This window comes from Prinia subflava, chromosome 18 (assembly GCF_021018805.1).
Source record: "Prinia subflava isolate CZ2003 ecotype Zambia chromosome 18, Cam_Psub_1.2, whole genome shotgun sequence".
NCBI classification, from domain to species: Eukaryota; Metazoa; Chordata; class Aves; order Passeriformes; family Cisticolidae; genus Prinia; species Prinia subflava.
Window position 1 is genome coordinate 12,825,148 of NC_086264.1, and position 14,844 is coordinate 12,839,991.

Here is a 14,844-nt window from a genome sequence, read left to right on the forward strand (position 1 = left end):
AAACATAATACTGCATTTAGTGCAAACAAAAAAAAAAAAATCAGTTGGAAACAGAGAATTCACTTCCCAAGGAGCAGAAATGCATGCAGAAGAGCAGACAGCATCTAAAGCCAGCATTTTCTAAGGCATTTCAAAGTGGTCATATCCATCACTTCCAACCATGCAAGTAATGTTAGATGATGATGGGGGAAATAGATTTTTAAAAGCCCAGAAGAGCAAAATTTTCTTTTTTTTTTTGTTTGAAACACCAACTGAGACACTATTTTGGGACATAGTATCAGTAGGATTTATTTTCCAAGACTGTGTATTAGAACCAGTGAGCTGGAAATTTGACCAAATTGCACGTTCAACAGACGTCACTGAAATCCCTGATCATTGCCAGCACAACCTTTATTTCTGCTACCTCACCATGTGCAAGTGTAACTCCACAACTAAAGGTGGGAGCAGGATGTGAACAGCATCCCTGGGCTTGTGCAAATCCTGCAGCCATGGGGAAAGGACCACGAAGGACACACAGCAGACGAGGAGGAAGCAGATCACAAATCACACTCATCCTTTTGAGAGCCACAAGGTAAAATGATGGCCACTGCTGCAAGGAAAACTGGACTCAAACTCAAAGCAAGTCTGACCTGCTGCTGGCTGGAGCATAAGCTCATCCTGGGACTATCAGATACTCAGAGTTAAAATGTTTGAAGTACTTTACAATGTCTGCACATCTCCCAATCTCTTCTTATCAAACCAGCAAAGTTCTTATACTTTAATTAAATATATAAATAGCCAATTGGCATAGCAAAACTACAGCCTTTATTTCAGCACAGAATGGACGAAGCATCTACACATTTTTTCCTAGCTGTTCTTTCTGCAATGCTCCCTTCTCAAAAACAACACTGGCAGCCCAATACAAACACATCCATTGCTGACAAGCCATGATTTGGCCACATGACTGTCTTGCCTGTATTTCAGGTATTAGCTATGTCAAATCTAATTATCAGAGACAGCTTGACAAGGTCTTTCACATCATTCAGGAAGGGTGCACTTGCCAAAACCCCAGTGGAGGCTGTGGTATATAAAAATCTCAGCCAGCTGAACTCAGGCTTGCAGTTCTGCTGACAGTTTTGCCCAATAAATCACTTCACGTAAATAATCCCAGCCTAGCAAGCCTCTGTGAGGACTGTGAGGAATTTAGTGACCCACAATGTGTAAGAAATACTGCCCTCAATGTTTACAGTCAAATGAATGAGGTTTTCTTCCTACATGATGACTGCAAAAGAAATTATTCCGGTATTAATTGTTCCAATTACGAAAGCTTCTGTGTTAGTATGACAGAGTGCTTCAGGCAGTTCTGCCCTCAGCTTCAAATCCTGCAATTCAAATAACAACCCTGTCTAGGAAGGGACAGCGTATCAAAGGTGTAAGGAGTGAATTACAAGTTTTTCTGGTTACTGGGTGTTTCTTTCCTTCGTTTCCTGTCATGGTGAACGGTACACAGGCACACACAAGCACACACACATATCTGGAGTTCATGGGAACACAACATAAAACTCACTAGCACGATTTTCCTGCAGAAATACCCATCCAAAGCAATTGAATGTCCAAGCAGAAATGTCTAACTTAAGAAAACAAGGAAAATTAACCAAGGGGAGGCATGTTGGCACATCTGATTAAGCAAGTGTCCAGTGGAGTGGAAAGCAAGAAAGGAAAGTACAATATCCACTCTCCTCAGAGACCCTACAATAAAAGTTGTGCAATAACTTATAGTTCAACTCCTTTGTTTCTCTGTACAGAAATCATAGAAATAACTGTTTAAATAGAAATGACAGCTACACCTTCCAGGGGCAGAGGCAGAGCAGGCAGGGAAAGCCAAATGTTCTGTGTGGGCACAGGAGAGCCATGAGGGAGTCGCAGTGCCTGAGACTTGGCACCAAAAGCTCCAGCACAGGGCAAAGTCTCTCCCAGACAGGCTCTGGCCCTTCCAGAGGTTGTGTTAAGCAGGGAGGTTGCACTGGCAGCAGGAGATCACATCAAACCCCAGCTCCAGGGCTGCAAAGCATCCCCAGCTTTCACCCTGGCAGCTCCAGCAGGGCTTTCTGTATTCCAGCATCACAGCTTTGCACCCAAGGCTCAGAACACAAACACCCACCCAGGGGAGCACGGGCCCTCAGTTCTGCCAAGCATTTGTTTATTTTTTCATCTTCTTTAGAGCCACATTTAAAGCTGGAAGTGCAACTTGTACTAACATATGTTACTGACCACAAGAATGCTCATCAAAGCGCTGTGTAATTGTGGGGTGATGTAAGAGAAAGAGGAGATGCCCTGGGATGCCAAGAAACAAAGTCTGATGAGAAAGAAACCTTTAAAGAAAAATAGGAACAAGATCAGATTCACTCCTTTGAGAAGTCCTCTCTATTCCTGTGCCCAAAATCCACTGCAAAACATTATGGCTTTCCTCCAGCCCAGCCCACTCTCTCAAAACAAGTGATTTGGTCTCAAATTTATTTAGAGTGTAGAGTTAGCAGTAACACTTAATAAAATAACTTTAATAAAACCAAACAAGCTGATCCTCACTATTTCTACATTGCAGCAACTTATACCAAAGAAAAGTAAAACACACCAAAGACCAGCATGGGATTCCCAGACAAAGGAAGTACAGTGAGTTTTGAACAGTGCTCACAGTTGCACAAAATTGAGGGCAGAAAATGGATGGTGATTTCCTAATTACAGCCTGGCAAATGAAGAGAGCTTTCCCCACACAAATTAATTTCTCTCAGTAAAAGATGTATAAAATCATTACCTAATCCTTCTGTATTTAAAACTTTAAATAACGTCCTATCAAGACAGATGAGACAAATGGTTCACATATAATCAGTACATGGATACAAAGGGAAAGGAAAAACACTCCTGTTTTCTTTCTCATGTATGGCTGTGGGAAGGAGCACAGGAATCTTCCTCTGATATGTCCCAATCCCATAACAGGCATCTGTAAATGGGAAGCTCTGCATAAACAGTCTTCTTGTATTCTTGGTCTGATGTCAACTCAAAGCACAACCATCCTCTTGTCCATATTAGTAACAGAGATTAAAAAAATGGTTTATAGGGCAAGTAAAATTACTAGTACAAAAATAGCTTAAAAACTGAAAACTTTGTGACTATTGGCAGCTTACAATTAAGCTGGCTTGCTGACTGGTGCCCATGAAAAACCCCAAATCCTTTCTGATCCTCAGTTTGTCACCTTCTTTCCCATTGGTGGAAATAAAAGGCACACTGGCTTTACATTCTATAATCTTCACTCCTGGTTTCTGAAGATTCACGCTACTCTAAGGCATTTGTCCATAATTAATCAACATAGGACAATGGAACCAAGTAAGTTTTAGTTCATGCCTCATTTAGCAGTTCAGTGGGAGCCACCTGCTTTGTGTTAAGGCAAGGCTTGAGCTAGGATTCACTTGCAAGGCTTTCAGATAATTTTTTTTTTTGTTATTAGTTACCAGTGTCAACAGACAGAAGGAGAAGGATCCAAAAATTCAGTCAATTGCTTTTAGGGCTGGGTAGCAGCCAGCAGAAATCCTCATTGCTGGGTTCAGCAGAGGTTTGCCAGATGATGAGAGATGTCAGCATCGGCAGGGAAAATTTCCTTTCTCGGCTTGTATCTGCTAGTGGCTACAATCACCAAATTAGGACTAAGGATGGGTTCAGAAGGAAAAATTTAGGGCTAAATTTAGGACTCGTGTCAGTAGCAACCATCTGTAAGGGCAGAGACTAAGCTGGGTAGGGTCACTGACAGGAAAATGAGAAAAGTGAGTCAAAAGTGGCAGCGAGCCCCAAAGGGTGCAGGGGCTGTGGCTGCGTGTGAGGCAGCCCTGAGCCAGGGGACACGGGCACAGGGTGGCACAGCCACCTGCACCCTCAGCCTGCTGGGCACAGGGTGACACAGCCACCTGCACCCTCAGCCTGCTGGGCACAGGGTGAGGCTGGGACAGCCACCTGCACCCTCAGCCTGCTGGGCACAGGGTGACACAGCCACCTGCACCCTCAGCCTGCTGGGCACAGGGTGGCACAGCCACCTGCACCCTCAGCCTGCTGGGCACAGGGTGACACAGCCACCTGCACCCTCAGCCTGCTGGGCACAGGGTGAGGCTGGGACACCTTGTACTGTGACCAGGGCAGTGTGTGTGGATTGCTGTCTGACTGGATGTGGTTCTGGAACAAATCGCTGGAGTTGGGGTACACTTCAAACCAGCAAGAGCCAAAACATTCCCAATTTTATCAGAGCATCAAGGTAAGAACAGTCCCATGTCCTTCATATTCCAGAAAGTACAAAGAATCACACAGATGGTTCCACCACCTCGCTGGAACATTGAACATGACTGCAGGATAAAACTGAGCATTTAAAATCCAACACACTGTCTTCCAACCTGCAAGAACTGACACCAAAACAGTTCTGATCACTGGTTAGGGAATTCAGTGGGCAATCTCACAATTCCCAGCACAATTCCAATGTCTCCAAGCTGTCTCACAAAATAAAATCTGCCAATGCATGGGTTAAAAGGTTAAATGTCAGCGCCTCCTAATAACTACCTCCATCTCCATGAGGGTTTGATGTGCAATCCTATCTAATCACTTGGCTGCTCACTTCACCCCTGCGTAAACACAACCACAGCCCAAGCTGCTGCACAGGATGTTGAAAGGTTCCCATCTAAAATGCTTTATGTACTTTGGATTTTTAAGTGCTTTATAGGTTAAGAGCTGTGTTTGTTTATTTTTAAGAATAATCTCATATTAATGTGTTGCAAAGTGTACACACTTTACCTGACAAAAAAAAAAACAGTGCTACAAATAGAACACAGGAAACCATTAGCGAGACTTTAAAATGGGTTGTGACTTGGCTGATCACAAGTAAATAAACTCATCATCATGTCCTGATGACACTTCCTGCACATAAATCCTGCTGTGCTTGTCTAGTGGCAACCCTAAATAAGGAGCTTCATATGATCAAGAATCCCAACCACACCAAGCTGTTCACTGCAGGGGTACAGGGCAAACAAGGAATTTCCCTTTGGTTTGAATTCCCAAGTATCTGGTAGCACTCAGAGTATGCAGAGGAATTTGTCACTGCCAGACAGGCGTGCTTCATTTTGCTGCCACACAAAACAACAACTCTCAATTCCCTCTATTCACATTCATCACCCACTTACAGCTGTAACTATGTATCTTCTCGAAAGGAAAACAAACATTAAACCAGCTCACAGACAAATATCATTACAACTTAAGAAAACAAACATTAATGAACTGTTTATGACACCAAGGAATTCTCAGCTCCCTATACTGCACATACCACTAAAACATTCCCATGGGCTCTCATCCAAAAACCATGAGAAGTCCATGGAGTATCAAAAGGCAATTTGAGAAAAGTGACTGCCAGAAATCAAATCCAACAGCTTTAAGCAAACAAAAAACACAAGCAAAAAGGAAAACAAATTAACAAATTCACTCAACGATGCTCAATAAACGAATGCTACCATTCAATATTATGCAATATTATAGTGTTATACAAAACAGTATGGGTTTTTTCTCTCTCCCCCTGGAAAAGGTTGGAGAATCCATCACCTGAAAAGGCTGAGGCAAACTGCACTAGAGCAGTAAAATGGGTCCCTCTCTGGAAGGAAAGGAACTGGGAATAGGCAAGTGTCTTCAAGCAAGCAAACAACCCTACCACAGCCCTCCTCAGAGAGAACTGATGAGTTCTCCTCCTCTGATATTACTAAACCCTGACATCAATCTATTCTATCCCCTGCTTTACAGAGCCACAAAAGACATGTCTTTCCCCTTTCTAATTGTTCTGCTGTGACTAAAAATTCAACTGACATTGGCAACACGGGGCTGAGCATTTCTTTTCCAAAGCCTAGCAAGGAATGAGAGGCACATACTTCAAAGAGGACTTGATTCAGCCATTGATCTGTCCTACAGCTCTATCCCCAAATCTCTCAGGAACCATGAGCATGTCTCCATGGTAGCATGTGCTAAAATCCAGGCCTATTAGACCCTTGTTGCTCATCCCCAATACTCAAACTCGAACGTTCACCTGAGTTTGCTCCATAAATGATCACAGAAAGGCAGCTAAAAACATCAAATGAGGTGAAGAAAGCAGCAATTTTTGCTAACTATGGCAGGAATCATCTGAAAAGTTACATCACTCACACCTCTCAGAGGAGAGAGAGAGAAGAGACAGAATCACCAACCACTGAGCTCATGTCAACTATTTTCCAACCAAAATTCCTGCCAGGCATCCCCCAGTGCTGCTGCTTGTCCCTGGTCATGGCACCCCAACACACCCATGCAGGCACTCAGAACAAAACTCAGCAGCTGCTCGTATCTCTTGGCTGCTACACTAATAATAGTGCTAGGAAGCAATGTTCCAAGGCTATTCAGAAATTGCTTTCCCTATTGAACTGTCTGGATCCCAACCCAGCAGTTTTCCAGCTTTTACCCCTCTAATCTTCTCCCTAATCCCACTGGCTGGGAGAGTGAGCAAGTGTCTGTGTGGTTCTCAGTTCTTAGCTGGGGTTAAGCCATGAGTGTCCAAATCTTTTAAAAAAAGGCAATCATTCCAGGTAGTTAAGATTTCTTTTAGCAAAGATGCCAAATCCCCTGGAACAAGGGAACAGCTAGGAAGAGGCACAGCAGCATTTTGAAATGACTGAAAGCATAAAATGAAGCACAATGCAAGAACAGTAATATTACCACAGAGCAAGTGTGCGAGAGCAGACTGGACAGAGTCAGGGATTTCTTTTGAAGAAGCACAGTCCAAGCAATTAAATTTTTATGTAAAACTGCTACAAGTTTCCATAATTTTTTTGTTCAAACACACCTACAATCAAATATTATTAACATTTTTTAAAGCAAGCGACTCTAAAGACTGATGATATCACAGATTAAACCAACCAAACAAAAATACGATGCTCTCTCTGCTTGGGAAGACATCCCAATTTCTGAGATTTGAGACATTACAATCTGATTTTTCTTAAGGCTTAAACCCTTGATGTATGACAAACTTCATAATCCTCAGCATTAATTCATTCATTATTTCTAAGCCCCCATGCCCCAGCCTAACGGAGGAGATGGAAACGTTTCAAAGCCAAAAGCCACTCACCAGCAACAAACTGGTGAGGACACCACACACACCACAGCGTCCTTCAAGGCCCAGCTCTGGTACAGAGCCCTGCTCAGTTTCATCCTGGATATACTCAATTTTCCCTGCCAAATTAAACAAAGCATTGTTTTTCCTCTTCAAGGACATGCAGTCCCAACCAGCCAGGTGCACATACAAAAGCTGACAAGGACCCAGGGAAGCTGTAACAACCAGATCTGAGAGACAAAGCTCCTCTCTGACCTACCTATGGAGCCAAGAACCTTCACCTGCCCAGCCCTCTCATTTAAAGAGGCAACAACAGGACATTTATTCCAAGGTCTGGGCTGTAGTAAAACCACAATCTGATTAATAACACTGTGATTTTCCATCCCTGTAGATTATTTTTCCCCTCACGCTGCTCCTTTCCCACAAAGGACAAGCGTAGCACGAATGATTTACAGGAACTTCTGATTTGGCCTTGGCCTGTGATGGTCACATAGCTTCTGAGGGCCTGGATGTTTTCTCTCTATTTTTATCCTGAAAGATGAGCAAACACACAGGATGGAAAAGAACAACAAAGGGAGGAAACAAAAACAGAGCAGAAGGAGTAAAAGACAACAGAGTATCTGCAAGAAGCTCCATCCATAGTTACAAGCAGGTATGGAAAACCAACGTGACATTGAGGTTGTCTGTCAAAAATATCTGTTTAGAAAAAGAACTGGAGGATAGTGTAAAAAACCAGGCCACAGACTTCCCTTTCCAGTGTTTTATTTCCCAGTGAGATAACAAAACACGTGCTTTGGACAGAAGGCACACATTTATCCCAGATGTGTAATATGGGGCTTCATAAATTACTGCCCTCCTCCATCAAAGTCACACCCAGAGGAAAACAACAGGAGCTGCTGGGATGGAGTACAGGTGCCTGCTTCAACTCATTGCAAAACTGATGGCTGAGTTTAAATTTGGCAAGGAAGATGGGTTTGCCTTAGCAACAGGCAGATTTGGGGAGATGATTAAGATTGACAACTCCAGTGGGTGGCAGCAACCACCAGCAGAGAGATGTTACATCCCCTGAACAGTAGTTTCTTAAACTGTTCTCCAATATGTGCCCAAGTTTATTTGATCAAATATTTTACATTCATTAGATATTCCAGAAAGCATTCAACTGCTCCAAGTGTCTTAATTAACTAACTCAGAAACCTGAGGACTTTTAAAAGATAACCAAAACACTGAGCAGTAAATATGGTATTGAAACTCAGAAAAGGGGCATCAGACACAAAAAGAAGCCACACTGGCCATAAGCAAATCATAAAAATTATCTCAAGAAGCCACAAGCCACACTATCAAAACATTAAACATATTGTCAAGATTCACACTCAGTGGACTCTCTAAAACAGCCAGGCCCTGATTTTCAGGTTAATGTGCTAAGGGTTGCAGTAGGACTGAAGTTGGCATTGTAAAACAAAAGCACACTGTCACTGTAAACTTCATACATGAATTATGTAACATTACAAAACAGCTGGGAAGGAGGAGACAAGGAGGGATGCAGCTCTTCAGTGCCATCCCAAACATGTTTCCACCTGCTCCCTGTCTAAAGAGCACCCAGCCTGTTTGCTACTGCCCAAAAAAACCCTAAGAAAATCATCATAGCCCTCTCTTTCCTGCCCCTTCAGAAAAAACATCTGTGCCAGGCAGAAAGACATGTTCTGCCTCAAAAAAACTTACCAAGTTATTTTGGACTTGAGGAGTGTTATCAGAGTCAGAAGGTCAGCTTGCTAAACTTTGTGACGTTTTTTCAATACAGAGCTGGCAAGCACAGATAATTTTAGGAACAGCATCCACCTGCAGCCTGAGCAGTGGGCTGGATTTTCTTATTGCAAGCAGGTGTTGGCACTTTACAGCCTGTAGGGCAAATCCAGGCTTTGTTACAGCTCCTTAAGATAGACTGAGATTCCATACAACTCTAAAATTACATTTCTAAAAGTCTTGTAATTTAAAAAAAAAAGATAAAAACCTTCTCAACATAATCTACCAGACAACTCCAAAAATTATAAACTTATGTCTGTTTGTTTTGTCCTGAAGACTGATAATTACACTTCAGTGATGCCCACTTTAATGATCATCACACGTTTTATCTAAAGCTGAAAAATGACACATTTTCCCCAAATGATTAAAAGACAAAATCACTTCATTTAACGACAGTTTGTCACATCTCTCAGCACTAAGAAAATCCATATAAATTTGTGAAATTTCATGTTTTCTGGTATCACAGATGTTCAGCAGCACAATGCTCTGCTTTCAAAAATAAAAAAAATGACCAGTGGAACATTTACAGGACAAAGACAGCAGTGGAGCTTGTTAGTAATTGAAGCTGAAGAGATGAGATCCAAGCTGACAAAGTGGCCTCCTGCACAGAATAAGCCTGACACTTTTTATAGCTGCTGACACAGTAACGAATGCTCCACTTGGGGTGGAGCTAAACAAAATGTTCTTTAGGGTACTTGCTTAAATAAAAGCATTTCCCTGGTCCTTGTACAGAAGCAACTTTAGCTACAAGAAGGAAAAAAAAAAAAAAAAAAAAAAAAAGTGTTGTCATAGTTAGTGAGGCCCCAGCTGTGGTAATTATCTTGAAGGGAAGGGAAAAGCAACATTTTATTATGTTGTTATCAGCAGCTCTTTCTTAAGGGAAATCTCTATTGGATGGGCCCCAAAGTACCTGTTTGCCTCAGTTTTCTAATGAGCTCAGTAATGGAAACATTTCCAATAGAAAGGTGGGGTTTTTTAAAGGTAAATACAGCTCAGTAGCCTTTGCACTACTTGCCCTTGAAGTAATTTTTATCTAAAATGGCCCTAGCAGAGTGTATTTCAAATTTAAATCTCAGAACATTCCCATACAGCATTGATTTGCTTATGGTTATCACACCTAAAGCATGCCTTAAAATTGAAATAAAGCCTGGATTTGAGTTAGGGACTGAAAAATAAAATAGCTTCCTAAAATGCTAAATGTAAAGATTTATTAGATCAGAGGTCTCGCTGAATTCAAGGCAAAATAATCAAATATAGAGGCCTAACTAACCATGGTTGATTTAGGAAACTTTGCATACAAGTTCAACTAAGACCCTCTCACAATATTCCCCTCTTCCCCATTAAGTAAGAATGGCATTAAGTTTTTAATCTTTGGATTCTACCTAAATCTTTAGTGAATATCCATTTTTTGTCTAGAAGTTATTAATAAGCCCTATATTAGGGGTTTTATCTTCTCTGACATGTACTGGAATGTCAGTAGAACATTTTTGTTGCAAAAAAAAAAAAAAAAGTTCCTAAGGCTTTGAAAGCTGGCACACATTACACATGGTTTCATAACTGCAGATTATATTAAGGAAAGCTTTAAAAAAGAGACAATTAGTGCTTAAGGAAAAAATGCACCGCAGCTCAAGTGGTCTAAGAGGTTTTTATGTGGTGTTATTATATGGGATTACCACAGCTTTCATATTTACATAATAATATATACACCAGGTCAGGGCAAAATCTAACCTAGATCAGTGTCTGGAAGGTCAACCACACACCAAGAGAAAAAAGAATATGGGTTTGGACAACTCAGATATCACACTGAGGCTTGGGACTGGATATTTGTTAAAACAAAAACTCATCAGCAACTCTGTGTATTCCAACAAACTCTTTCTACACATAAAATAAATTTGGTTCCCATTCTGTATTCTGTCTGGAGGAGTGCAAGAAATAACTCTCCATGAAAAACACAAAATGAAAGCAGCACTAAGGAGCAGTCACTGGCCAGGATGCCCCGACACATCCATGTCCTGTCCTCAGCAGCCCATCGTGTGAAGAGATGTGTGTTGGATCAACATAGGGGCAAGAATTCAGAATAAATATAAAGTATTTATCCAGTGTGTTCCTTAGCTTCTGACAAACTGCACTGCAGATTTTTAAGAGCTCAGAACTGAACCTCTTACATTCCTTTCATGATTCAGAACAAGGATTCTCTTATCATGCACCTTCAAATTCACTTTTACTGAAGCACAACTACCTCCATCCAGAATTTATTTACAAACTCAATTGATCCTAACTTGTTTAACTGAACTGGAATCCCCTAAGAAATATTTCTATTTTAAAAAGTATAGGTGTATACCACTTGTATTAGTAACAGAAGGGAAAAAATGGGTTTGTACTTCTTCTAGACACATTTAACTGTTACAAAAAAGGAAGAGCCACCTATTGTTTATTCATCCTTCCAATATTTAGCTTGAACTAGACAACTCAGTGATTCAAAACCTCACACAGGAAACAGACAGCTTTGAGTCACTCTTGTTTATCTTTTTATCACATTCTTGAAACTACTGAAACTTTAAAGATACACTTGAGGTATGCTCTACTCTGGAAATTCAACAATTTAAAAATGCATATTCTTCTTTTTTTCTCCTTTTTAAGCAATATAGTTCTGTACTAACAAAAATCAACCCTTACGAGTTTTAGGTGAAAAATACAATCCCACGCAACTGAGGAGACAAATGGAAAGGAGCCAGGGAGAGAGGATCCACATCACGTTGTGCCCTGCAAGACACTGATGGTTCCTATGAATTAGAGGGAGTGGCAGCAGCATCTGCTTTCTCCTGACAGAATGTAACCCACTGCAGGCAGCATCAAAAAAAAGTCACTTACGAGGCTGTCTGTCAGGCAGGAAGTGGGATCTATTCAATTGCATCAGTTATTCACACCTAAAGAATCCACATAACGTCTGCTGCCAGCTTTACAAGTGAAATAAGGAAACTGCTGAGGGAGGGAAATGCTGGTGGTGTCCATTGCAGTCCCACAAATTACGTATTTCCCACAAATTGAAGAATAACAGTGCACTTACTACATTTTATACTTTACACACCACTCAGAGCAGCTTATCACACTCACATATCAATTACACCAGGTGCAAATCTCATATTTTACCTGGTTCTAGAAACAGGGAAATATTTTAGCTATTATCAAGATGACATTTTTTGTTCAAAAGACTAAAAATTGTCAGCAACTGCTCTTTCAGAGGCAGTCATCTAAGCTCACTACACCCTGCTTTACTATCATAGTCTCAAAATTGCAGTGAGAATATCTTTGTGCAGAAAATGCAGTTTGGACACAAATGAATAGACTATTGTGTCTAGACCATTTCTCAAGCTTGGTTTTTGGAACAAATACTAATCCTATCTGGTTTCCTGACAGCAAATGAATCAGGTTCCTCAAAGAATTTAGATGATAATGTTTTCTTCTGAAAACACAAGGAGGACCAATGCCCTAACCACTGGGGTTTTAGTGGGTTTTAACTTCTTGCACTTCCTCTGGTTTAAATTATCTTTAAATGTCTGTTGAACAGTGGCACTCCTTTGGCAGTACCAGAGGAAAGCAGGTCAGCTTCAAACCTGTCACTCAGGGCACTGCAAAGAGGAGAGACAACTGCAGAAACCTGAAATGTGGAAGGAAGGGTCGAACCTGTCTGTAATTTTCAAACAAGTATGCTGAAGATGTTTGTTAGAATAAGGTTCAGCAACTAAATTCAGGAATAAACCTCCTGACTGTCATCTCAGAAAGGAAGGCAGTGCTCAGACCTGAACACCAGGCAGGATCTCAGCTAGCCCTGAGTATTTAATTGAGCACTCTCAGGTAGTTCTGGCCAGCACACCTGGCTTCCAGCACACACAGCAAAGCCCCCTGAGCACTGCACACGAGGCCAATTTGCCAGCACACGATTCTGGTGTGCTCTGGACAGGAGTTAGGGCTTTCCTCAGCACAGCCAGCTCCACACTTACAAATGAAGTTCTGTAGACATCACTGTGCATGAGCAACTGAGGGTTTGGGGCAGTCACCAAAATACTGTCTGGATGCTTGAGGAAGAGAAGTGAAATGATTTCTCTCTACTGTTCTTATCTGATTTTTGGGACACTTTTTTACTTTACACTCCAAGTTAAGATGATTTATACTGACAATTCAAATCACAGATTTTGAATAATCCTCTAAGATCACAATTTGCAGTAACTGAATGTTAACTGGTTCAAGAATAAGTTACAGACAAGTGAAATTTGACATGGCATTTTCCACCAGACAACAATGTTTCTTTATTTACAGAAATGAGTTAATTTTGGTTTAACAAACTTCACCATATCCAGGCAGCTGCACTGATCAAACCACTGCCCAAACCCCTCTCAGTTTAATGGAAACATCCTGACAGCATGGTTTCCTGGCTTCAGAAGTTTACCATACCAGAGGTGCTGTACACTTCCGAGAACACGGTGCCAGGGCACTGTATTAGTGGTTTATTTGAATAATCAGTGTAGCAAATCATCCTACTAAATATTCAGGTGACTACACAACTGTGTCTTAAGTTAAATGGGAAAAATACATTAGCACAATACTACACCAAGAACACGCATGAACATGGTCATTCAAGGCAAAAAAAATACTATTCCCACATAAAACACGTTATAGTTAGGTATTTATATACACTATGTATATAGCCAACAAGTAAATGCAAAATTAACACAGCACCATCACATTTTAAGAGGCCAAAGGCATAGAACCGGTAACCAGCGCTGTCAGCACAAAACTAAGTGTGCTAATTCCTGAACACGCTTCTTTTTCAGGGGTATTTTCCAGCAGCCTCTCCACAGGCTGCAGTGCACAGGCACGCCACGGCTGTGCTCAGGTACGCGATCCACAGCCCGCAGCACCGGCACCGAGCCCTCCCGGCGGACACAGAGCCAGGCCCGGCCCGGGAACCGGGCAGATGCAACAGGAATCACCCGGCGCTGCCACCGCCTCTATCCCTTATTCCTCTCCACGGAGAAGGGCTGGAGAGGAGCTGCGTCTCCAAGCGGCCGATGGGGAACCCGAGGGAGAGGCTGGAGAACGCCAGTGCAAAGCTCTGTGCCACAAAGGCGAGCGCCGCCGCCCCGCAGGCGAAGGCTCCCGGCGCCGGGCAGCCGCCCCCGCAGCTCCCCCCGCTCCCCGCCACTCACTCTTGGTCGCGGCGATCAGGTTCTTCCCATCCTTCAGCAACTCCTTGATAAACTTATTGGTCTTCTCCAGCTCGGCCTCGTGGGCTCTCACCCGCTCCCTGAACCAGGGGCTGTCCAGGTAGCAGTCGCTGAACTCCAGGGGCTGCAGCCCCATGGCCGCCGCCGCGCCGGGCTCGGCTCCCCGCGCTCCGCAGCACCGCCGCCCTCCGCGGCCGCGGCCACAAAGCCGGAGCGGCGGCTCCCCCCGCGAACGCTGGGCACGGACACACAGACACACAGCCGAGCTCGGCGGAGCCGCCCTCCCGGCAGCCCCGCCGCGACACGCCCGAGCGGGGCGGGCAGAGCCCGGCGCCCGCCCCTCCGAGCTGCCCGCGGCGGGGCGCGCCCGGTGCGCGGGCAGGGCGGCTCGGCGGAGGCGCTGCGGGCAGGGACCGGCGAGAGCCCGCTGCTCTCTACAGGGACGCCTCGGGGAGTTAGAGATGGACAATGACCAACCGTGCGAGGGGCTGGGATTCTGCACCTGGGACGGGACAGCTCTGGCTCTGTGTACAGCCTGGGGACGGGAGAGCAGCGCTGGGCAAAGGCTCTGGGGCTCCTGCTCCATGGACAGTTCAACATGAGCCAGCAGCGCCCTGGCAGCCAGGAGGGCCAGCCCTGTCCTGGGGGCACCAGGCACAGCTGGGCAAGGAGGGGATTGTCCCCTCT

The 14,844-nt window shown here is 43.4% G+C and overlaps 1 protein-coding gene across 1 annotated transcript in view; it reads right to left on the reverse strand.

The window, feature by feature from the left end:
* ARHGAP10 (Rho GTPase activating protein 10) overlaps positions 1-14,470 on the reverse strand; it is a 103,105-nt gene extending 88,635 nt beyond the window's left edge. The window contains exon 1 of the mRNA XM_063415242.1: positions 14,140-14,470. Within this exon, the coding sequence (XP_063271312.1) occupies positions 14,140-14,293 (154 nt within the window). The 5' untranslated portion in view covers positions 14,294-14,470. The remainder of the gene's footprint in view (positions 1-14,139) is intronic.
* Between the last annotated feature and the right edge of the window lie 374 nt (positions 14,471-14,844).